Source organism: Myiozetetes cayanensis, unplaced genomic scaffold (genome assembly GCF_022539395.1).
Source record: "Myiozetetes cayanensis isolate MyiCay16 unplaced genomic scaffold, myiCay2020 scf3, whole genome shotgun sequence".
NCBI classification, from domain to species: domain Eukaryota; kingdom Metazoa; phylum Chordata; class Aves; order Passeriformes; family Tyrannidae; genus Myiozetetes; species Myiozetetes cayanensis.
In genome coordinates, this window is record NW_026087521.1 from 22,017,324 (window position 1) to 22,043,975 (window position 26,652).

The following is a 26,652-nucleotide window of genomic DNA, read 5'->3' on the forward strand; positions in this document are numbered from 1 at the left end:
GGAGATCGGGTTGGTCAGACAGGACCTGCCCCTCCTAAACCTGTGCTATCTGGCTCTGATCTCTTATCCATCCTGTAGCTGTTGTGTGATTACACTCAGGATGATCTGCTCCATAACCTTGCCAGGCACTCAGGTCAGACTAACAGGCCTGGAGTTTCTCGGGTCCTCCTTGTAGCCCTTTTTATGGATGGGCGTGACATTCACCAACTTCCAGTCATCTGGGACCTCCCCGGAGAGCCAGGACTGTTGGTAAGTGATGGAGAGCGGCTTGGCAAGCTCTTCTGCCAGCTCCCTCATCACCCTAGGATGGATCCCATCTGGTCCCATGGACTTGTGAGAATCTAAGTGGCTCAGCAGATCACTAAATGTTTCCTCCTGGATTATAGGGGGGTTTTTCAGCTTCCTGTCTCTGTCTACCAGCTCCAGAGGCCACTGTCGTGAGGACAACCTGTCTTACTGTTGAAAACTGAGGTAAAGAATGTGTTAAATACCTCAGTCTTTCCCTTATCTTTGATAACTATGTTCCCCTCCATGTCCAACAAAGAATGGAGGTTTTCCTTGCCCCTCCTTTTGCTACTGATGTATTTGTAGAAGCACTTCTTGTTATCCCTAACAGAAGTGGCTAGATTGAGCTCAAATTGTGCCTTTGTGTTTCTAATTTTTTTTTCTACATGACTAACTATATTCCTAAACTCTTCATGAGTAGCCAGCACTTTTTTCCATAGTTGGTAAACTCTCTTTTTTTCCCCTAATTTCCTTAAAATTTCCCTGTTCAGCCAGGCTGGCTATCTTCCCCATCAGCTCACCTTTCAGCACACTGGGACAGCCTGCTCCTGTGCCTTCAAGACTTGCTTCTTGAAGCATGTCCATCCCTCCTGGACCCCTTTGTTTCAAGGTCTGTTTTCCGAAGTACCCTCTAAATCACTCTTCTGAGTAGGCCAAAATCTGCCCTGCGGAAGTCCAGGGTAGAAGTTTTATTGATGGTCCTCTTTGCATTCCTGACTATTGAAAATTCTATTATTTCATGGTCACTGTGCCCCAGGCAGCCTCCAACCACCAGACCTTCCACTAGCCCCTCTCTGTTTGTGAACAGCAGGTCTAGCAGGCCCCGCCCCTGGTAGACTCATTTACCAGCTGAAGCAGGGAATTATCCTCCATACACTCTAGGAATCTCCTAGAATGCCTCTTTTCTGCTGTGTGGAGTTTCCAGCAAACATCCAGCGGGTTAAAGTCGCCCCCAAGAACAAGGGCTGGCGATTTTGAGACATCTGCCAGCTGCCTGTAGAATAATTCATCACCCTCATCCTGATTGGATAGTCTATAAGAGACTCCCACCAGGATGTCATCCCTGTTGGCCTTCCCCCTGATTCTGATCCACAGGCACACAACCTTATCATTAGTGACTTCAGGTTCTACAAATTCAAGAGACTCTCTAACATATAGAGCCACCCCTCCACCTCTCCTACCCTGCCTATCCTTTCTGAAGAGCTTGTAGCCATCCATGGCAGCACTCCAGTCATGCCACTCATCCCACCACCTTTCTGTGATGGTGACTACATCATAGCTTTCCTGCTGCACGATGGCTTCCAGCTCCTCTTGTTTGTTACCCATACTGTGTGCACTGGTGTACATGCACTTCAGCTGGGCTGCTGATTTCACTTCTAACTCTGGTTTTCCACCCTTAGGTTCATCTCTGGAGAGCCTGGTTTCAACCCTTTTCCCCTTCAAACCTAGTTTAAAGCCCTCTTGATCAGCCCTGACAACTTATGGCCTAGAGTCCTTTTGCCCTTGCTAGAAAGATGAAGCCCATCTGACTCTAGCAGGTTAGGTACCATAGAATTTGACTCATGGTCAAAGAAACCAAAATTATGCTGGTGGCACCAATCCTTTAGCCACCTATTGATGAGATGGGTTTTCCTACCTCTCTCCTCATTCATTCCTGCTACTGCAGGAACTGAGGCAAACACCAACTGTGCTCCTGTCCCATCAACTAATCGACCCAGTGCCTTGAAGTCCTTTTCAATTACCCTACTACCTCTTTCATTAGTGTCATCCCTGCCAGCCTGGACCACCAGCAGTGGATAATAATCAGAGGGCCAGATTAGCTCAGGGAGTCTCCTACTAATATCCCTCACCGAGCCCCGGGAAAGCGACAGACCTCCCTATGGGATGGATCTAATTGACATATAGAGCCTTCAGTTCCCCTCAGAAGGGAGTTGCCTACTACAACTACCCATCTTTGTTACTTTTTAGCTGTGGTTGTAGATGGAGTGTAACCAGGAGACCCTCCAGACAGATCCTCTTCTTGACTGCCCTCTGCCTGACTCTCTGGGTCCAGGGCCTCACACCTGTTCTTTAAGGGAACCATGGGAGGTGGATGAGGGTTTGGAGGGCATTCCTTTACATCTTCGATCAGGGACCTGTTTCCATTCCCCCCTCCAACTTGCTGATGGCAGGAGGGGCAGGGCTTCACCGTCTCCTGCTGGACTTCTTTTGGGGTCGAAAGGGTGTGACTCCACCAGTCTATTTCCCTTTCACTTTCCCTAATACTTCTTAGTCTCTCCACTTAATTCCTTAGCTCTGCCACTAAGCACAGCAAACCATTCACCTGCTCACGCTGTACGCAGGCATCTCTCACTCTGTCTCCTGGTGCTGACACCAGGCTTAGTCACTCTGTGCAGCCAGTGACCTGAACAGCTGCATCCTTCCTGGGGGGTTCTGTCTGGGTTAGCACACTCCCCCGGGTAGTAGTAGCAATGGTTTTCCTCCTTTGGAAACCATTGTTGGGTCTAGATGAGTTGCAGAAAAAAAAAAAAATACCCACAGCAACATAACTACCTCACAAACCACCAAGGAGAGCTGATAGGATGGCTGTGCCCTTCCTGCTCGCCCTGCCTGCATGAACTGCCATGCAACCTGTTGTGACATGCTCTCACTACTGTGCCATGCTCTGGGTCACCGCACTCCCTGGTGCTGTTTAAATCTCCCACCACTGAGCTCGGCTCCACCCCCTGGTCAGCTGATTAGGCCTTGCAGTCCTTCTGTACTTAATCCTTATTACCTCTATTACCTAATGAGGTAATTTCATCACCTGGATATCAACAGGGTGACAGGTTTATCCAAAAAGGCAAAGGAGGATGCAGAGTCTGCAGATACTTTCATTCCAGTGCCTCAAAAAGAGACAGAAGAGACTATGAGTCTCTTACTGGCATATTCCATCTCCTAGTCCAGCCTGGATCGGCTCAGGTACACTGCTGACACTAAGTGGTCTCTCTCTTCACCAATGAAAATTCATTCACCATTTCCTTTTTATCTTACTGCCTACAGCATTATGCTCTAATGAACCCATCTTTCCTTCTTCTTCTCCTTCTGCATTAGCTATTTTGCATATTGCCTCTACCCTGCCTTGTTTTCATAGAGAAAAACTGACTCAGACTATGTGCAAATCACTCCAGAAACAAACAAATAAGTGAAATACATTATATTGAGAACCAGAGATATATCAACTGACCAGTTGCTCTTGTCATCTCACCTCCTCAGAGAAATGATCAGGGAGAAAAATGCAAAATTCCTGAAGGTAAAATTCCCAGTGCAAACAAGGTCTTTGAAGGATTGTAGCTTTCTATCTGAACACACATGGAATTGCAGGAACCTTAGCAGCTGTAACAGCCTATTCCCTCTCTAACAGCCTCTTTTCCCTCCTACTGTCAGCAGTTTGGCTGGCTTGGCTTGGGAGCTACAGTAGCACTGGCAGCTCAGCTCTGGCTGCGCATTACTCCAAGCCATGAGATGTGGTGAAAGACTATTACTGGGTTATAATCCACTGCCCAGGCTCCAGTGGAATAACGCTGTAATTGGTTGCTGTCCAGCCAGTCCTCCATTTGACATTGTTCTCACCAGAATCCCACAAAATTATGTGTTGGCTGCACATGAAATTTCTGCTCTTACTGCCTGTGTGGGTGGTTATAATTTCTCAGACTCATTTCTCCCACAGTCTTTTAATTTGCTGGCCATTTTCTTTAGTGACCAACTTACCCCTTTAAATAGAATGCCCAGTGCACTGGTTTGGTTTGGTTTTTTTTTTTTTTTTTACAATAAAGTCATGTCTGAAGGAGTCCTTGCATCATCACTTGCCTTTATAAAAAAGATATGGAGTGCAACTCGGTTGTGAATGTCAGATATTGGCAGCTTATAACCTCAGCACTGCTGATACTAGCTTTCAGCTGGTTTTACATTTTTCAGGCTTGAACAAAGATGCTGTGACTAATATTTCAATACATGTAAATTAACATATTGGAGTGACGGGAAACTAACATTTGCAATATGCTCGCCAAAGTAATTGTTACCAACCCTCAGCTTACAACAGGAGATCTAAGCTACAATTGCAGCATAATTTTTATTTTTCAGTGTAAATTACTCTGGTCAGATTTAAGATACAGCACCATCTTATGGATATTCCTGTATAGATTAATGAGTGCAACTGTTTGTCTTCTGGCAAAAATGTTTCTTTGCAAACAAAATGTAGCAAGGCAGAATCACCTAGCACTGTGCAATTTCTATATACGGGAAAAGCCAGAATGAGCTCTGGAAATAGGAAGGGACATTGTTCTGACACACTCACTTGGCAAATTTTCCATTTAACTACCAAGTCTGTGATCAGGATGCCAACTATTCCCAGTATCCTAGTATCAGAACTTCCAATCAATACTAAAATTTCATTCAAGAGATCTCAAAACACTTGAAATATCTTAATTGGGATATTAACAGAAACATTTAAATCTCATTTTATTTGTCTCTTGGTTTCAGGGCCATTCATTCGTATGAAGTAGGGTCACATTTTCAAGATTTTTCATTGCAATTTTAAATAATACTATCTTTATAAGTTTTCTTTCTATACAGTTAAGTTCATTTCTATTTTAGTGATTCCAGAAACTCCAGGGGAAAAACAAAAAGCAGACCAAACCAAATCAAACCAAAAGATCAGTCTGGTGCTACTGGAGATCAAAAAACACAGTTGCAAAACCTAGTAGCAAAGAATGGCAGGCGAATTTGGCATAATTCCTGCCATCTCATTTTGTAAACTCTCCCTTTAACACTAATCTCATGTGATGATTTAGCAGCTATCCCCAAAGGTTGTGATTCAAAGGACCGATTGCAAGATGGACAGCAAAAAGAAATTATATTTGTATTTTTTGTTTGTCTTTGGAATTAGCTTAACACAAATATTTAAACACATTCAGTAGGAAGAAAGTGTCACCTTCTAGTTGTTTATCTATTGTGGAGACAAACATATTTCAGTAAACTTGTAATAAAGCACATGTTTTCAAATATATTTTTTGCAAAAAAATAGAATTAAATGGAAACAGCAGAATTAATTGAAAAAATGCACTTAATAAATGCCGACTTTACTTAAAATATCTATTAGATATATGAAAAGTTGCAAAAAAAGTAAAATAAAATATTAGCATTGTTCATGGGGTGTCCTGTGCAGGGCCAGGAACTGGACTTGATGATCCTAATGGGTTCCTTCCAACTCAGCATATTCTATGAGTCTATGCATATGTTCTTACTTCAGAAGCAAATGTAAGTATTGCTAATCTGGTGAAGGTTTCTAGCACTCCTTTCAGCTTACTGTCAGATAGAAAGTTGGTAGTTTGAGAAAAATCACATCAGAGCTACATTTAAGATACAAATCAAAGCCTTAACTGTCTTGACTTATGAGTGAATATATGCCAGCCTCCCTCACAGAGTCATCAGATGACAGAAGAGGATAAAATGCTGAAGAGCCAATATGACACTATAAAAGATGCATACAGCCAAAGGCAGCAGTACCAAGCCTAAGTTCTGGGAAGTCCAGGATTCCAAGTCATAATATTGCCTTTAAAGTCATCAAATCTGGAAAAACCCAGATACACACTGTACTCTTTTTAACTGCCTCCTTAAAGATGAGCCATTGAAGTGCTGCCACTTCAACTTCCCTCCACAAACAGAAGGGTAGGGGCTTTTGGGAGGGGATGGGGGAATATGAAAGTGGAATTCTCACTCAGTATAATAACTTCAGGTGATGAAGTTGCAGATAACACACCCAGATGCTATTAAGACTGTGGCAAATTGCATGAACAATGCAACTTCATGTTGTAACCAAAAATTTCCAGGAAAAAGGATCATCAGGTCACCTGTGAGAGCAATGAATTGAACTATATCAAAACTGCACTGAAACTGTATTAAAACTATATTGAAAACAGATATTCAGCTAACCCAAGGCATTGTGTTAGAAGACAAAGAGGCTGAGCGCATGAGAAAGCAGAAAATTTTCACCTGGCGATGTATAGAAATGAGTGCCATGGCACTTCCATTTCCATGACTGAAATTATTGCGCTGGTTCAAAATAAAACCTAAAGAAATACTTTATTCTAGTCTAGTTAAGGAATATGAATTTAAAAAATGAGTGATTAAAAAATGGTTCCAGCTTGCTAGGTCTAAAAATATCCCCCTTCAGAAAGGCTGTAAGAAGGTCTTCTAGAGGATAAATCCAGACACTAACAACACTTCTTTTATCCTTGGTTTAAAAATTATTATATTCTGGCATATCTAACTAGCAACTCCCTTAAAGTTCAAATGCAGGTCAGAGTTTAGGAGCATTTGGAAAACAAACAGAGAAAAGCCCACTGAAGAGAAAAAAGGGGCTAATTCTGTCAGCAGTGGACTTTAAATCCTTTCCTAACTTTTGAGGATTTACATTCAAAACATAGACAACTGGGTACAATTAGACTTTTCAAAGAGGCATTATCATAGTGATGAGCTTTCTGCCCTTTGCAGAGTACAGCTCTTGGGTACGGACAGTACAGCTGCCTCTATCTATATTCTCTGCAATATTTTTCTGTGCACTATGGTACTCAGGTTGTTTGAAAGGGATTCTTCTGGAAGATATATCAAACTCAAACACATGCATAGACATCTGAGCAGATTATGACTGTCCAAGTACTCAAATGCAGATTTCAACTACAACAGTAGGGATTCTTTTTGTTTTGACCATATGCTGTGAAAGGTCTGACAAACCCTCTCTTCACAACTAAACAGAAAATGACCACATATATCACTCCATATGGGTTTGAATTAAGCTGGTTTCCTCACATGCTGTGGGAAGATGTGGTCAGAACCAAAAGGTTCTCTTGTTGCCATTTCAAACTCTTGAGGAAATTTGCATAGTCTCATCATCCTTGCAGATGGTTTCATTAAACAGCTAATCTTGCTTTGCCATCTAGGATTATTTCCTTTACAGAAATCATTTAGGTTATGAGTTAATGACCCTCTTACCATTTATTTCATTATCCAGAATTTGACAAAACAAGCATTGACTCTGGCTGTTTTTCTAGAATTAGGGTCATGACTGCTTAAAGTTAATATATTTTCTTATCCAGAAAATTGATTCTCAATGTATCGGTCAGAGCATTGCAGAATAGGGCCATGTTAAATGACAGTTCATTTCCATAACAAGTGGAATGAAAGATATGAAAAGGACAGTGTCAATCCACCTGAACTCCAACACACACTTTAAGGGAAGACAAATTCATTATAAGTGACTAGACTGAGACTGAAGTCTAGAGTTCAGAACAAACAAGAAAGAATCTCCCTTAACTATGCATGATATTCACTTACAGGCCCAGTTCCTAGTAAAAGTCCATGCAAACTGCATTTTTGGCTAATTTTGATTAATTATGTACACAGGCAGAAATCTGAGCTCACCCAGGAAACAAAATTAACAGGATAATAACACCCTCAAAATATTTTCAAGTTGGCAGTATGTAAAACTGCAGGCTTGAGTAGTGAGAGTAGAAAGGATCAGAAAGGCTGAGCTCCTCCTGCATCCCTGATGATCACAGAGCCGTTCTCACTGTCAATAGCACTGCACCAAACCCCTGCTTTGGAAAGAACAGGGCCACATTTCTAACACAAGCAAAACGACATGCGTGGCTGTTCAGCTCATAGTGTTAGGGAACTAAGGCAGCTCTGCCACTGGAAATATTAAAAGGACAGTCACATGTAAGCTCATAAATATTCTGTCTATTCAGCATGACGTGGTAAGACTGGCTTACCTCTGAGAGTGCCACTTCAGGAAAAGTGTACTTTGATTGTACCCATCACCTACACAAAAAGACTGAGGGATCATGTAGCCCACAGAAACCTGAGCACAAGAAAGAGAATTCCTTTTCATACAAAAATCTTTGTATAATGTACTATAACAGTACTAATGTACTGTTTTCTGTGTTTGCTGCAGACAGATGAGACTAATAGGTTTAAATTGCTCAGGGACTTGGAGCAGATTTTACTGGCTCAGAGCTCATTACTGGCAAGAGACTGAAAACGTCTGCTCTTGCCCAAGCATCTCCCAGTTGTTGTCCCCTCTTGTTCTTGTCCTCCTCTTTTCAGGAATAGTACGAAGCTCCAAGGCAATGATGAACGGAGCAGAAGAATGAGGTACTTGGTTCCCTCTGCTCAGGCCCAAAAAGCAACACAAAATCTTGTCATATGCATGCCCTGCAGTGGCTTCTCGAAGAGGGATGAGGCCTAGCTCAACTGCCTCCCTGGAAACCCACCCTGTGCTTCCTTCTCCATGCCCAGGTATCAAGTGGAGAACGCATTCAGGTCCCCTTTGCAAGTGCCTGTTCTCTTCAGCATAAAAAGACACTGGTTTTTTTTTTCCAGATGAGCTTGTCTTGCACCCAGAGAGCTTCCTCTCAGGGTCTTTCCCTCCAACACAGGGAAAACTCTTAAGGTCTACCCTTGTCTCAACTGAGCAGAACAGCTCCCATAGCAAAGGAAGTGGAGGCAAAGTGCTTTTGTCCTCCTGCTTGCCCAGGAGTTGAGTAATCATGGTGCAGGGTGAGCAGGGATGGGGTTTGGGATCATTGGAGCAACAAAAACACAGGGTAGGCTGTATGGCACAAATTCCCAGAATAGGAGGCTTAGGGTAACATTAAGACAAGCTCTCTGAACTGAAGAAGTTCAACGTTGGAACTATTTGCCTAGGGACATGAAATACTAGAAGGTATTAAGAATAAGGTTAGACAAAAATCAGTCACAATTTTTTAGTTGTAGCAGATCTTATTTTGGAGCAGAAATACAATCCCAATAATTTCTTAAGATTCTTTCTAAGTCTACTTTCTGTTATTGTTTTTAGACCTGAACAGGGCAAGCACATTCCTCTGGAGATTCCAGGGGATTCCATAGAACAGGATTCCATGGAACTCACTAACAGTGTCTGGCAGTGTCACACGAGCAGCACCTACCTCACTCCATAAAAGATAACACATTCCACTGTATTGCTGTCAAGAGTCCACACCACTCATATCAGTGTGTTCTCTGTCATCTGGGCTTGCTAAGAAACCAAATATTTAAAATGTAGTAACAGCCCCTTCTGGCACTACCTGTATGTTAACAATGAAAACTACATGAAAGTATTAATATATTCTGACTAAACAACAGCTACTTGATGGCTCTGTACATTTCTTGATGTTGCTAATTCAGAAGATCATTAACTTCACTAGTCTATAACAAGACTAATTTTAGAATTTTCACTGGCATTTTTAAGCTAACAGGACAACAGATCCTGTGGTGTACATGGTCTTAACATCATAGCCAATAAAGACAGGTTGTGAGGTAGAGGTTTCTTGTGGATAGAAGCATTTCTTTAAGGAAAAAGAATTTGGATATTTCTTTAGAATTTTAAAGGAGATACTAATGTCACTTTTTCAATCCCACATTGAAAAATCAGATTGCCTTAACTATTTTAGCTTAAGTTGTAGAGAACACTACGTTTCAGACATAAGGCTACCCTGGAACAAATCAATTCAAAAATCTCCATTTTATAGAATAGCTTTTAGTACTAAGTGATGACGTGACACAAATTTTAATATGGCCTCTTAGCAATAACCTACTCATTACATTGTTGCTGCACAGCTCCTGAGTAATGCCGTGCCACCAAAATGTCAGAACAGGACATATGATTAGCATCTTCTCATATATTTCTGTAGATTTACATACATATGCATGAACTAAAACTGAGCTACAAAACTGGGAGATAAGTGTGGAAATACTTGGATCTAACTTAGTTTTTTTCTTTATATGGATCGGCTATTGCCATCACTTATGCTGGTCAGCTGCCTTTGGGGACTCAACTGAGGAGACAGTGGGAATTTCTCTTTAGGGCTAGGAAAGCTAGTTAGAAATAAAACGTGGATGTTATTTGATACTCCCTATGCTCTTGTCTGAGACCTATCTAGCTGATGAACACTGGCATCCAGTTCTGGCAAGCCAAAAAGAACTGTCAGGAGATAAAAGCCATTTTGTTTAATGATTACTGATAGGGAGTCAAATCAAATGGAATAGCTTAGAGGAACCCTGTCCCAAACTCTGCTTTTGGGTATTGATCAGTGGAGCAAAGGTGTTTGATTTAAGTAGGAGAGGGTGAATATATTACACGTTGTCTGGAAATGCAAGAGGTTGTGGTGAACAAGAAAGACTTTGTAGCAAGAGTAACAGTGCAATGATGTCTGCAACCTCTCCCTCTTCTAAGACTGTGAATGCTCTGCCACTTGCTTGTCTGGTTGAGAGGACCAAAAAAAAAAAAAATCTCATATTTTCAGGCATCATAAAGAAGCTGTCTGAATATTAACACAGAGAGTTCCACCATCAGTATCATGTTATAGTGAAACCCACTAAGAAATAAATTGGTGCCAAGCCTGGTTTTCAGGGAAAGCTCTGGTTTGTCAATGCAAGCTGAAGAGCTCTGTTCATCGCAACAGTCCCTTACTACTGTCAAACCCATTTTATGTGTGATCAACACCACAATGTTTAGTTAATTCCTTCTACAAATTCTCATCCAAATACTTGAATCTGTACAGAACACCTGAAATTCATGGAGAGGTATCATCTGACATGCCTCTGGGAGAAATGCATTCCTGAAATGAAATGAATTTATATTATATTCCAGAAATAAAACCTCCAGAAATTTTAGCACTTCCTGTGAACTTTTCACAAAGGATTAAATTAATCTGCAGCATGAAAAAGCTGGAGGACTGGGAAATATATCAGCACAAACCTCTCATACTGTAAATGTGAGCACTCTTACGGGTAGTACACGAATGCTGATAAATTTTTCTGAAGATCTACTGTACACAGCTCTTCATGAAAAGAATGCAAGATTCAAACTCTTTTGCACTTGGAAACTAATATTCTTCCAAGCAGATTGTAAATCCACATTGGCTATACCATAGGCCTCTACACATAACATCATGTTATGTGTTCTTGCCTAGGTAAAAACTCAGACATATAAATGGACAATAATGTCAACAGTTAAATGCCTTCAGAAGTGGTAAGCAAGACCACAAAAAAAATACATGCTCAGCTTAACAGTCCTACAATAAAAAAAAAAAAAGGTAGTAATAAAAATGTGGTTATTTTTTCTACTTAACCTTTAGGTTTTTACTTTTGAGGAAGTATTCTTTTATACTTTCAAGTTTTTCTCCACAAGTTCATGGTATATAAATAAAGGTGGTCACAGTGGGTAAGGCAAAGGGTGAGGCAGCACTTCACCCATCACTTAGTGCTGCCTGGTGTGGTGTATTTCCATGATAAAGCAATTATAAAGCACTGTCGAAACATCACTGTTATGTCTGGCTTTGGCTATGACCTGCTTACAAATAACATAAGGTGAGATTCTTTCTTAATCACATGATTTGGTAATCCAAAACATTAGACAAAAATAGCACAAGAAGTGTCTAAAATAACAATGCACTGCATGAGGCTAAAACTCATTACCGTGAACTACTGAACCTCAAAGTATTAGTGAATTTTATAACAAAAAGACAGATATAAGAGAATTACAAGGCACTAATTCTATACAAGGACAGCTTTACTGAACACAAATATATTCTTATTTACCTTAATTTTAGCAATGTTTTCCCAAAGGAAGGATTTGAAAACATAGTTATAATTTATATGTCTTGAAAAAAAACCTCAAATTAGTTCAAAACTGATTTTGTCACCACTAACTATTTTACTGCTTCTTTTATTCCCTAAATAGAAAACCTATTTGACAATTCCTAATTTTGTTACCATATAAAGAAAGAACAGTCCCATTCTTAAGACCGTTTTGTTAAGATTAATACACTCTACAAACTAAATTACATAGAATATAATATCTAGGTAGAAAAAATTGCAGTTGGATGAGTGCAATTGTAAATAAATCTGTGCTGAGATTGGACAAAGTGAAGAGTAAATACAAATAAAATGGGTTTGGTTAGATTATCTTAATGAAAATTAATGCATGACTTTTCATTGTTGTTGTTGAATTTTTTAAGCTTACAGGTATTTGAATATAAACATCTTGCACTGATGTTTGCGTACTGAACTGGCTGAGCAGAATTTGAACAAGCATCCAAGGAATCCAGAAACAAGTTCTGACTGATTTTTATAAGACTGATAACACCCTCCTTTGATGGTAGCATTATCAGAAAAGTACAAAAAATGCTTCAGTAAGGTGGCTTTTGTGTTCTGCAGAAATGTTTAAAATAAATAAAAATTATACTCTACATTTAAATGCACCAGATGATAAACAGCACCAAGAATCAACAAGACATCAGATCAAAAAATGCAAATAATGTCAGAAGACAGTAGCTTTACAGAACAGAAACACACAATACCAAATAAAGGGTTGTGACACAAGTAGCTGCAGAAGGTAAGAGTGTTCCTCCTAAACTCTTAGATATGCTGATAGATATTGTCAATTCAATTTATCCACATAGTCATTTCCAAGCTGCAAAAGGTAAGAGTGTTCCTCCTAAACTCTTAGATATGCTGATAGATATTGTCAATTCAATTTATCCACATAGTCATTTCCAAGCTGCAAACATTTCATTTTGAGTTTGGTCTGATGGAAAACAAAACATAAATTGTTCTTGTTTTAATCTTTTTGCCCTAATAAGGAGATACAGTGAGAAAAACTGTGACCTGAAAGCAAAGCGATAGACTTTTGCTGCCTTGCTAGAGGTCCCTTGCATGCAACTCTAGGGAAGAAATGGATGTTTTCAGTAGTGGAAGAAAGCAAAGAGCACTTCTATCTTCAACAACGGTAAAACAGAAGAACTACAAACCAGCCTCACTTTTATCCCTGGGAAGGTGGTGGAGCAAATAACCCTGGAAACTCTTTCCAAACATACTCAAAGCAAGAAAGTGATGGTATAGTCAGCATGGGTGTATGGAGGAGAAATCATGCTTGGCCAAACCTAATAGGCTTCTCTGACTGAATGACTCACTTGGTGGATGAGCAGAGAGCAGTGGATGTTGTTTATCTTGACTCCAAACAGGTTTTCAACACTGTCTCCTATAGCATCCTCATAGAAAGAGGGATGAAGTACCACCTAGCTAGCTGGGAAAGCTGAACTGCCTGGCCTAAAGGTTTGTGATATCAGTGGTACAAAGAACACCTGAAAGCCAGTCAGTATTGGTGTACCCAGGGATTGATACAGCGACCAATGCCATTTAACATCTGCATTAATGACCTGTACGATGGGACAGAGCACACCCTTTGACAGTTTGCAGACAGCATGAACTTGTGATGAGTGGTTGATATTCAGGTTGTATGACTCAACAGGCTGGAGAAAATGGCAAACTCAAGACAGCCAACAAAATGAAGAATTTCAAAATCCTGCACCTGAGGATGAAATTACCCATGCACCAATGCAGGCTGGGGGCTGGCTTCTGAAAGCAGCTTTTCAGGAATATTTTTTCTTGGTAGACCCCAAGGTGAACACGAGCCAGCAATGCGCTCTTCCGGCAATGAAGGCCAACAGCCTCCTGGGCTGCATTTGGATGAATGTCACCAGCAGGTCAAGGGTGTGATCCTTCTCCTCTCCTCAGCACTGGAGAAGACACATTCAAAGTGCTGGGCCCAGTCCTGAGCTTCAGTATAAGAGGGACATGGACGCATAGGAACAAGCAAAAGGTCAGGAAGGTGATTAATGACTTGGCATGAGAATTATGTGGAGAAACTGAGAGAGATGGGATCGTTCAACCTGGAGAAGAGAAGGCTCAGTGGAATCTTATCAAAATACTTGATGGGAGTGAAGATCACAGAGCCAGACACTGCTCAACAATACCCAGGGAAGGATAAGAAGTAACAGGCACAAAATGAAATTCAGCAATTAATTCTGTTTAGACATAAGAAAAAGCTTTTTCACTGTGAGAGTAGTCAAACACTGGCACAAGTTGCCCACAGAGATTGTGGATTATCCATCCTTGCAGATGTTCAAAACCTGATTGGACTCAGCCCTGGGCAACCTCCTCAAGGTGACTGTGCTCCTGGGGTTAGACTAGATGAGCTCAGAAAGTTCCTGTCTATCTCAACATCTCTGAATCTGATATGAATCATGAAAGAAAGGAAGAGACATCTTCTCTCCAAAAAGGTGCAGGCAGCTAATGGAGCAAACATAACCTTTTCTAAAGAGAAGAGTCATGTAATCTTATTTATTATAACATGATCATCCTGGCCTTAATGTAGCAGTAGATGTGAAATGACACTGATGGACTGAGCAATTTTTACATTTAAAACTGCTTGGGATCTGACCATTTTGAAGTTTTGGGGAATTCATATCCCAGTTGATGCTTTGCATATATTTAGTGGCAAGATTTTTCTAGTGTTACTTTATTTAGTGTTACTTTATTTTTATTTGCCATTAGAATGAGAACAAGTTATTGCAAAAAGCACCACAAATCTGAGTGGACATTGTATTCCTCGTAGTGAAAAAGTGGTTTACAGTAATCATATTTTTCATGGAACTACCTCTTATCTACTATAGGACTTGCACTACTTGCAACAACACACTGGAAACACAAGCACTGGCATGTGATTGGTGATGGTGGCCCCCACAAAAACTGGCTTTAGTAATTACTGTGCTAAGGAAATGTGACTAGAGATATTCAGTAGGTTGACATTCATGCTTTCCCCTGACTGCCTTTCTGCATTTCACAAATTTTTCCTATTATTATACAATGTTAAGGACACAAGCTAACCATAAAAATAACCCACCTATTTTTATATGACTGTTACATTTAGCACTCAAACTTTGAAGAAAGCCAGTGTGTTTGTCAGCACAACTCTCCCTCAGTGTTCCACCTCATTTCCCTGGTAAAGATCCAGAGGCAGAACCCAGACTCCTAATGCCTAATGCTGCCATCTAGCTAATCGCTGCTGCCCTCGGCAAGAGGAATTCCACCTCCTGAAAGATGGTTCACTAGGCAGATAACTGCCGGCTTTAAGGATCCTTTCCTAAATCCGGAGTACTGGGCACTTCAAAATATTGAGAATGGACTAGAGTCCAGCCCAGCTCATACAGTGAGAACCAGGTTGGCTGCCTGAGTTTGTTCAGTTTCCAGGCAGAGCTTTGAAAACCTGTCACTGCTATAGAGCAGGGCCTGGAGCAGTGTGGGCACAGCCTCAGCTACTGTTGTTTTAGAGCATCATACAGAGTCATGGCCTTTCTGTGAGCCAGTCCACCCCTCCAGCCTTTGTCCTCCTGACCCCTGATCCTTCCCTGCCCAGTAGTTCCCTTGTCCTCCCTGGTACCAGCACCTTCGCGTGTGGGTGAATAAGGAGTGAGAGAAGGACTTGTTGATCCACATGAAATCTGATGTCCCTTCCCTCCCTAGGCCTGCCTTTCCAGGGGGTCCTGATCACATTTCAGGAATCTGGCTTTCACATGGTAAAGCCTTTTTTGTTCAGTTTTAGAGAGAGCTAGTCATAGACATTTGTATGGTTCTCACAGCCTTAAGTGTGACGACAACCACTGTGAATAAGAGCCTGTCTGGATCCTCAGACAGTCTGGAACAACGACTTCAGAGAGATATGAACTATCTACTTGTGGCTGCAGGATCCCGACAGAAATAACCTGCGAGAGCAATGCACGCTTCAGCATTAGTCCACTACCCACCGCAGAAAGGCAGGTTTTCGGTGGCTTCCTCTTCTGGGGCCATTTGAGATGTCTCTCATTTCCACCCCCACTACTTGGCAGAGGATGCCAGCGAGCCCTGGGCGGCTGGCTCGTACAGCCTCCGCTCTCGCCTTCCAGCACGGCGTTCCTCCGTGTGTCCGAGCCGGATGGAGAGGGGAGGACGTGCTTCCCACGGTGGTCCCGCTTCCTGGGACGCGGGGCAGGGCGCAGCGGACCAGCTCTGCCAGGGAGGCTCCCCGGCCAGCAGCTGCCCTTGTTGGGAGCAGGGCAGCCGAGTCGTGCTGTGCTGAGCGGTGCTGTGTTAGGTGCGGCGCTATCCTCCCTTGCCCGTCCCGGCCACTCGCGGGCCGCTATCCCCGCGGGGCGGGCAAAGGTGATAGCCCGGCCCCCGTCCCGCCCCTGCCTCCGCCGGGAGCCGCTCGAAGCAATTCCCAGGCAACCCGGGCTCGACCCCCTTCCCAAACCCCGCCTCTCCTGCCCGCCCCTCCGCTCCCGCCCGGCAGCCGCCGCCGGTCGGAAACAGTCCGTGTGTAAACTCGACGTGTCCGGAAAGGTGCGCGCCGCTCCCCGACTCGCTCCGTGTCAGCCGCCGGGCGCGCCCCCCGAGCGCGATGCTGGACCCTTCCTCCAGCGAGGAGGAGTCCGATGAGCTGCTGGAAGAGGAGCGGCGGGACGTGCTGGTGGCGGCGGGCGGCGGCTCTCCGCGCTCACTGCCGCCGGCGCCGCCCCGGGACTCTCGGGGCAGAGAGGCCGGGGCTGCACGGGCGGCCAGCCCCAGCCCCTCGGTACTGAGCGAGGGCCGGGAGGAGCAGGAGCGCCTGCAGCGAGAGGAGCGGGAGAAGCGGCTCCGGCTGCAGCTCTACGTGTTCATCGCGAGGTGCATCGCGCACCCCTTCAACGCCAAGCAGCCCACGGACATGGCCCGTCGGCAGCAGAAGGTGAGCACCCGCCTCCCCGCTCCCCCTGCCCCACCGCCTGCGTTTGTCTCCCGCGGGCCATCCCGCAGCCGCCGCCGCCGCGCTCCGGCCCCGCAACAGGTTGAGCGCCGCCCCGGGCACGGGCGGGACACGGCGCCAGGAGCCGCGGCGGCATCGCGGGCGCTGCGGGAGCGGCTGCTGGAGGGCTGGGTTTGAGCCCGCCTTCTCCAAAACAGACCCTTACCTAGAAATCCATCAGTCACCGGGGTGAAGTCGTTTAAGTTTTTAGAGTTGTTCTTAGAGTCGCCGTGCGAAGGGCACAGGAGCGCAGGGAGCGGGCGCGGGGGCGCTGGGGCCGTTCTGCCGTGGAGGATCTGTTCCTGCTTCTCGGCGCTGCCTGATGACTGGAGTTAAATTTCCCAGAGGTGCCTCCTGCGAGTCGCGTTCTGACCATCAGCACCCAAGCCGAGCAAATTAAGCCATAATAGAGAGGTGAACGAGAAAATTATTTTAATGAATTATTAAATGTGCTCTCTGTGTACACAGAAACAATCAACATGTGTGTTTGTTATGAGAATGGCCTTCCAGTGAAGGTTGACCGAAATTATTCTCTGTACCTTAGACATCAAATACAAGCCGTTGAGAACTGGCAGGTGCATGGTAGCGATTTGTGCTTATTCTCACCTACTTTTGAGCTGTCGAATAGGTAGAATGCTTAAAGTTTTGAACTGCATTTCCAGATAACCACTTTAAAGCTCAGCTCTTGAAATGTTTGGTCTAAAAAGTTTGTGTATTTTTACTTTCAATTCTATAAACAAACAGACCAATCCAAATCAAAACAGAAAAGAAATAAACGAAAAAACCCATTTCACGTAATTATCCAGAAGGATAGTGATAGGACACAACAAAGAATTCAGTTCCACTTGGCTTTTTATGATCTTGATACTTCCATGTCTCTAAGGGTTTGTAAAATCCAATACTAAATGTTTTGGGGTGTTCGAAGTATGTCTGCTACAGGTAATTGTGCTTCGTGAATTCTCTGACAAGTTAACATGGCAGTAATAAGATTATTTCTGGAAGAACATTTTGGTTTCATTAAGTGTTAGGTGCTTAAACTGTGGAGCCTGTATAAAGATGTCTTGTAAGCAGAAAGACGAAGAAAACCTGTCAGAATGAGAATTTTCACCCCACTGAAGATTCCCCACCCCAAACAGAGTCACACCATAGAAACAATATTTTGAAGAGACATCTAGAGGTCATCTAAGTGTGACTTCCCACTGGACAAAGCCAAAGTGAACTTGATACAGTGTTGATACCAATCTGGGTTCAGGCAGGAAACTCAGAAGCCTCTAGAGATGAGATCCCACAGCCCATCTGTGTGACCTGCTCCAGTGCCACATTGCCCTCTTCTTGATAAAATTTTCTTAATCAGCTTCCAAGTTAAGCTTGTGACCATCAATTGCAGAAAATACTGAGCATTTAGAAGTTCTCACTGATCTCAGTCGTTAAGCATAGGAACTGTTTTAAAAATAACTACTGTATTAATTATTTTTATTAATAAAATGTCTGCAAAGAGATTACTGATGTGAAGCAAATACAGAAATAAAACTGTTGTGGATTTAACATATGAGCAATGAACAGAGTGATTGACAGAATACCTAAAATTAAGTGCTACTCCTGGTAATTACTGTTTTTAAGTGAACTCTGACTTTTGGGTTAACAGCTGTATGTGCAAAGAGACTTTTGTCATGTTTATGAATTTAGCTGCAGAACAAGGATGACTTGTCTTTAGCTGGTCAGGAAATAGAGTTTTTAAATAAGACATAACACACAAAATTATTCTTTCCAGGAGTTGCATTTCTGTCTAAAAGTATTGAAATGCACATCACCATCCTTCCTCTTATTTGACCATGTGGTATATATTACCCAGTGAACACAGGGTAGCAAAAGTGGTCTTGAGTTTTGAGAGTTCAGAAAATTTGCTTTGATAGTTTGAAATTGCTGAGGGCTGTACGAAGGAGCCCTCTTTTGTGTCTAATTTCTGTGCTCTGTGCTGCACAGTGGCCCTGTGAATGAGAGTACAACCACCTGTCTTACACCATGCCCCAAAGGAAGACACTTTTGGAGATGTGATAGGTGGTCTAGAGAAGAGATGACTGAGAGGGGACCTCATCAATGTGTGTAAGTATCTAAAGAGAGGGTGTCAAGAGGATGGAGCTAGGCTCTTCTTGGTGGCGTCAAGTAATAGGACAAGAGGCAATGGGCAAAAACTGATGCACAGGAAGTTCCACCTGAATATGAGGAAGAACTTTACTGTGCAAGTGATCAGGCACTGGAACAGGTTGCCCAAAGAGGTTTTAGAGTGTCCATCACTGGAGATATTTAAGAAGTGTCTGGATGCAACCCTGTGCAGCGTGCTCTGGAATGACCCTGCTCAGGCAGTGAGATTGGACCCACTGTGGTCCCTTCCAACCCATTCCATTCCCTTCCATTCTGTGATTCTGTGATTTATATTCCATGGGGTAAAAGTCTGTCTCATTTTCTGAATTAATTTTCTCTCTGCCAAGGTATGATACAGATATGGATTGTTCCTTGATCTCTTGTTCTTTTGCTTCACTTCTGACTTGTGTGATGTGACTGGCTGTCCATTGCAAGCTGGACTGAGGTTCCTTACCCATATTATTTAACTGGAGCTGTTAACTACTTCATGTCCTGTCCATCATCAGTAGATAAGTGTTCCAAGACATGGTTTTGAATCAGAACCTGTGATGCTCTGTGGTTCCAGCTCCCTGCCTGTTTCAGCTTGTGCACTCTTTGTAATGCTTTTGCACCAGCAGTCTTTCTGATAACCTAAAATAGTATCCACCCTGCTTAAGAGCAGAAGTAATTTGTTCTTTCTGCCTGTTCATTTGGCATATTGCTGAGCAAAAACTGCATTCTGCAGTATTTTAATGTGCTGCATTCTTCCTTTCTAATGTGGAACATATTATCCAGTAAGGGAATGAGATAGAATTCATATATCAAATATCCTCAACTGCATTGTAATATCAGTAAGGAAATGGGTTACAATATGGCTGGCTTCTTATGTTCTTGCTTTAGTATCAGATTAAAATACACTATACAGTATCTTGAAACCACCATACTTAAAGGACTGCATTATACTAATTAAAGAATTATAAATGCAGACAGTGTTTCATTCCTCTGTTGTCCTTTCTTCTTTCTTCTTGCAAAGTAAAATTAGCTCTACTGTATTGTGATAGATAAGATTAACTAAAAAAATCAAACTCTTAAGAAAAAAAAGAAGTATTATAACTCACTAGAGTCCATCAATTCTGCTAACTTCTTTTTAATGACAAATTTAATGTCATTTAGCCCAGATTTTGCTGATTCACATATTTTTATAATGAGACTGCATTTCTTCTTTTTTTTTTTTTAATCTTTAGGATATATGGTAGAAATACTTTTTTTTAACTGTTCAGAGTTAGTTAGTGGACCTACTATTACATCCTATTTTGGTTGCAAGTAGATTTTTAATAGAGAAGGAGGAATAAGCAAATATTGGAGATGTGGAGCTGAAACATGGTATGATTTTTCAAGGTTGGGTGGCAAATCCTGACAAAGATAGAGTTTGCTCTAAAGAGTAGAACTAGTATGTATTTAGTGACATATTTTCAATAGATATTTATGGACATCTAGTCATGTATTTTCCTACTTTTAGAGAAATATTAATGCATCAATCCATTACATATGGTTCTTTTGTAAAGCAGGATTTGTGTGTCCCTGGTTTAAAGTGACTGTAACTTTTTTATTGTTACCACTTTTTTATGAGTCCTCTTGAACATATTTCAGCATTTTTATTTTGTGTCTCCACTCCTCCTTATTTCTAATCCCAGCAAAAGAGAAGAAGAAAATATTTAGCACATCCTATTGTTCTTCCTGGTGTTCTCCTACCCCTGCCAAACTGAATCTCAATCCAGCAGACTGAGCTGGTCCGTAGAATGACATTTAGGCGGTGAAGGAAATGCATTACCGTTGTGACTTTCTTGGATCAAGGGAAAGTTGTGTCTGTGAACACACACTTTCAGTGACTAGATGATGACCTTGGTAACTGCTGTTTATACTAATCAGTTATACACTTGTGTGTACCTACCCAGTTTTTTACTCAGAGAGTATATGCCAAAGGCAGGTTCTATATCTGGGAGACAAATCAGAGTTAAAGTTCCTGGGGAAGGAAGGGACAGTGAAATGCTACAATTAACTAACAAAAAAGTTCTTCCTGTGTTTTTCTTCTTCAACACTTTAAAATTTACTGTAGTAATCAAGTGGCCACACAAAAACCCAAAACTGAGGGAGAAGTAACACTCCTAGGCTAAATAAGATTTCATAATGCGTGAAAGGCTTAGTACATCAAAGCTGATAATTCAAGTCTTGCTTTCATAGGTGATAGGGAGCAGAAGTAATCAATCTGGCTGTGTAAAATTCATAACTGAATGACTTTATTTCCTGAATACTTGATGACCATTTTTTCTCTCCTGTCCAACTGCTCAATCATGAGCAGATCGAAAACATTGACTTCTAATTAATTCTCAAAGTAGGAGCAGTAATAATCAATAATTTATTTTCATCTGAATTCTGTGAGTTTGTTCTTTCCTGTTTCTTGGAGTTTACCTCTAAAGAAGAGGTTTACAGTAGTATGTGTCCACTAAGTAACAGTATCAGGAAAATGTTGGTTGTGGGGATAGACTTCATTCTCTGGATCAGTTTTATTCTCAATGTTTTTATTTCTCCTGTTGCAAGCCCCACATTTCCTTACTTTTGAGCTGGTGGTGTGTATCTTCTTGGGAAAGAAAAATTGTCTCTTGGCTTCTGAACCTGCTTCATAAGATGTTGCTTTCTGCACTGCTAGGGTAGCAAGAAGAGTACATCCAAAGCCATTGTTTTCAGGAACTCTGGACCCATTTAAGAGGAAGAGCTTAGCTATAAAACTTGGTCATCTGATCAAAATTCTGCTAAAGACCTTTCTAGGAATGTCTTCCATTCCTAACTTCATTGTTTCCCTTTGAAAAATTTCGGGTTTTTTGTGGTGTTTCATGAAGTAATTTTAAATCAAGTTTATTTGCTTTCTTTTCCCCCATAACACCTTGTCATGATGCTCTAAGCTGTGTGTATTTTATTTGCAGGCAAGTGAGTATAGAGCATTTTGGTAAATCCCATTGAAGCCCATAATACGGTGACCTACAGAACTCTTTACATGTTGAGACAAGATTATTTGCAAATAGATCGTTTTGCCCCATCAGAACTGGCTCTTTGGGGAAGAAGTTGGTTTTGCCTGCAGTAGGAAAGTTGCTCACCATGGGCAATTGAATCAACCCATGGCTGAAGAAATACTGAAGGATGACAAGAGAAGCAGAGCCTTCAAGGTACCAGTGCTGCTTCAGAAATGACAGTCCTTCAGAGTTTAGTTTTAATCTTAAATTCTTCTGTTGGCCTGCCAGTTCAGAATTGATAGCTGGAGCTTGGCCAAAAGCTAGACAATGTGCTGGGAAAACCAGGAGCTGATAAACAGCTGTGTTATGAAGTGAATGTGTATGCACAGTCTGCAGACCTAGTCTACTATGATGAAAAATTCATCAGTCTCTTCTTTTACTTTATTGTTTTGTTTTCCCTATTTTACTTATACTTGCCTTTGAAATTTGATTTTTTAAAAATTTATTATTATTTTATGGGGCAATTGTTTTTTCTTCTGAATGACTGACCCCAGGTTGTTTCTTTTTTTCTGTCTCACCCACACAGATTGACAAGTGTGTTGACTTTGTTGGCACATACCCCATTGAAAGTGCCTGAGGAAGACTAGTTATTAGGTTTTTTCTACAGGGGAGCTGACGAGGAGAGCTTGAAGGATCAGTTGATTGTATCCATCTCTGCAGGAACTGTACAGGGGAATTGGAGGCTGGGCTGCCTTGCGTTTCTCACCCTCTGCAGTTGTTATTCTCACATTATATTTTGTGTATCTGAACTGCTGTAATTGGTGACTGAGAAACAGAAATACCAAATCAGCTTATCTTGTCATTAATACTTTCTCTGAAATTATTTGAAAAATATACTCACTGCTGCCGTGGAATAACAAAGCTGGTGAAAATAGTCTTTTCCTCTCTGAGCCATACTTCTTTATGTGTATCTGGAGAGGGGCAATATATCAGAATAACCATTACCATGTACTGTCTTTAACTATACAGTATTGCCAGAGCAGAAAATGCTTGTTAGTTGCTAGTTAACTGTTCATTGAATGATGCATTTCTATAAAAGCAGGTTTTCATTTTCCCTTCCTTGCTCCCCCATGCACACCTGCTGTCATCAGTTCATGTTTAGAGACACTACTAACCACTTGGCTCTCCATTTGCCTGCTGGTTATTAGAGTTGGTTTTTGTCCTTCTGGTTTTTAACCATTCTTTTTCACATTAGTGCAAATCATCCTGAAGTTGCTTTCACAATGTATTGTTTTGCTTTTTTAATGTACCACTGTATTTGTGTTCTACTCTCCTGTTACTCTTGTTTCTATTTTGTGTGTACATGTCTCCTACATTTCTAGCTTACCAGATCCCTGTCTGCTGCTACTTGCCTTGCTAGAACTGGAAAGCTAATAGCTCAGGGACAAAACTTGCTTTCCCAACCCAAGAGGTATCCATAGGAGAAGATGGGATGATGTATTGTCTTCTAGGAAAGTCCTTGGCTTGCCTCTGCTGACTGAGGGATGTATGTTGGGATGCCAGTCTTTGTGCCTTGACTCTGATACTATATTTAGTTGGACTGAGCCCCAGTTAGTATCTTACTCTGTCTGAACCAGGTGCCAGCCTCTAAGGTTTTTAAACTCTTTAATTTTATTTTTTTTTTTTTGTCACATTAGCTGCAAACATGAATCCTATATTTCTTTCCAGGTTACTCCTCTTGCTGCCAGCTGATGGCAGTGGCATGCACAGGTCTGGTAACTCAGACCTCTCTGTGGCTTCTAGCTATTGCCATTCAGGATGGGAGGCAGGGAGAGGAACAGCATCTGCTGAAGTTCTGTTCCATTTGCCTCGTACCTATCTCCAGTGCCCACTTCTGCCTAGAAGTTCTGGCACTGAATTGAAAGCAGCCCAGTGCTTGTGTGTTGCAGCTGATTCCCACAGGTTTCAGAGTAGCAGCTGTGAAAAGGCAGTTTTCAATTTGTTGCTGTGTGTGGGAAACTCTGAGCAGCAGGAGAGATGGAGTGTTTGCATGTTGATACCAGGCTGCATCAGTTTAAGTTTGCATTTTAAAGGTTATTTTCTCAGCCATAAGCACTGAAGGCCTTTCATTTTGTATTTAAAATTCTCTAGAAGTTGATGGTACTTATTAAAAAAAATTTATCTCTGGTATTTGTTTATTTTGCAGTGAGGAGATAAAGCATATGGTTCTCTTCAAGCATGATTACTTGTATGCATGAAGTCAAGAATATTCTTGAGTGATTTTCCTGTCAGGAAAGGGAAAAACATTAATTAACAGTATTGTGAAGAATGAACTACAGTGAATACTTTTTTAACTACATGACTCGGTGAAGAAAAATTGGAAAAAGAGAAGTTGATTGTACAAGATTTTTTCAGCTCTGTTTCAATTTTTTCCTCAACCATTAATTATTTATTTATCTTCAGTTGTCTGTGAGGTTTTAGAAATACAGGCTAACAGCTTCTGTTTAATGAAAGTGCTGGAGGGATACTTTGAGTGATAGTATAGATATCCAAAAAAATCCTTAGGATAGTACTTTGAGTAGACTTGTTTGGGCCACAGATGAGCACATGGAAGAAAGGACAAAGCTGGAAAAAGTGAATAATCTCAATATTCATGTCAGTAATACAAAATATGAAGTGTGAAGAACTGGTGAGAAACGTGGGACACAGGAGTTGGAGTCCATGAAAATCACTAGTAGGAAAACTGGGGAAAACTGTTTTTTTTCCGTAGAAAGTTGGAGTTCCGGTTTTTCTAATGGTGAACTCATGAGTTTTCTGCTTTTTAAAAATATCTACCTTTAGGCAACCTATGCCAAATGTTTATCTTGCTGGTTTTTGCTGGGAAGCATCTCCAGTTTGTGCCTCTTGCTCATACATTCCTTAATTTATTTCTAAATTATGTATTTTGAGGCCTTATAGGAAGGTTGTTTCTTGTTCAAAAGTGTTCTACATATGTTTTGCTGTTTCACTGTTTAATACATCAAATATGCATTAATGCTAAGCTATTTGTATTGACAATTTTAAATATTTTTTATTTTGATATCTTTATGGATAAACAAAGAAAAGAAATAAAAATAAATGAGGGGTTTTTGTATGATCTGATATTAAATTATTTTAACGATCAGTTCCCCTCTCACTCTCTCTTTCTTCCTACAGTGTCATTAAAAGGCAGAGGATTTTTCAGCCTCTTACCGGTGGGAATGTAAGAGTATATAGTGGTATTATTTGGAGATAAAAGTTAACAAACTCCATTAGAAATTTTTTCTTCTAGTAATCATCAGATGTCTGAGTTAGAATATTTGCCTGAACAGACACTTTTTGGTGTGGTGACTTAACTCCAAACGCAGTATCATTCTCATAACCACACATATGCTACACACAGTGGAGGTTCTGAGCTTGCTAGTATATAGTTATGAAGTAATTTGAATCATTTAACCTTAAATATTCTTTGATACAAGAAATTTCAGCATACTTTGGCTCCCAAATTCATTTACTTTAAAAACACCTCTTGAGATTAAGGCCAGCTTTTAAAGTTATCAAATTGTGCTATCCAAGTTTTTAAGTACCGTTACTTAATGTTTCCAGGCCCTTTTCTGTGGTAATAGATGTTACAAAGTGACTAGCTGTGTTTTGTGACTACAAGCCTTCTGTTTTACCACCTACAATATGAAAACCAAAACATCCTACAAAGGTAGTCTGAGAATTACAAGATCTAGCAGCCTGTGCATATATGGATGTATTTTGCTTGTGTGTTGCTGGAAAGGAAATAAGAATGTTATTCTTAACTGTGTAATATGAAGGCGATCTGCTTGTTCTGCAGATCAGTCACCCACTGGTATCAGACTGTGTGACTATTTTTGTGTGTGGCTCTCTGTCGGACACCCTTTGTGTAGGATATACCTTACAGGAGTTCTGTTAGAGCCAAATGAATATTTGTTTGTCCCCTCCTTGCCCCCACCACCCACAGGCTGCGGTGGAGAATTTTTAAAACCTCTTTACTTCCTGAATCACAAGAATGGACAGCAGTACACTGTCCCTGGGAACAGCGTTGGTATTATTGGTGGATTTTGCTTGGCTCTTCCTCAGACTTTCTTTGGAACAACTGGATTCCAGGAGTTTTTCTGCTGCCTTAATACACCTTGCTGTCTGTAGATGAAAAGCATCATGTAAGAATTAGAAGTATTATTTACTTAAAATGGCAATAAAGTTATTCAGATTATTCCTAAACTGCTAGCTGTTTTGTGTGTTCTGGATATTTAAACTGTAGTAGTTTATTAACACATTAATTGCTAACTGTAGTTGTTAGAACTCGGTCTGGAATGGCCTTCAAGAGGTCACAGAGGTATGATAAAATCAGTAGACTGGTTAAAGCCTCCATTCATGACCCTCTTGCTATATGACAAGCTGTGTCTGTTACAAGTGCACTTAATTATGCAAAGCAGCACACATGGGAAGGAGACTGTACAGGCTGGCAGGGTT

General features: G+C 41.4%; 1 protein-coding gene across 2 annotated transcripts in view; it reads left to right on the forward strand.

Annotated features, from left to right (window-relative positions):
* The first annotated feature begins 16,518 nt into the window (after positions 1 to 16,518).
* CADPS2 (calcium dependent secretion activator 2) overlaps positions 16,519 to 26,652 on the forward strand; it is a 299,634-nt gene continuing 289,500 nt past the window's right edge. The window contains exon 1 of one of the 2 annotated variants that reach the window (XM_050324387.1): positions 16,519 to 16,948. In XM_050324387.1, the coding sequence (XP_050180344.1) occupies positions 16,622 to 16,948 (327 nt within the window). In that variant the 5' untranslated portion in view covers positions 16,519 to 16,621. The remainder of the gene's footprint in view (positions 16,949 to 26,652) is intronic. The other variant, XM_050324385.1, reaches the window with a different exon arrangement.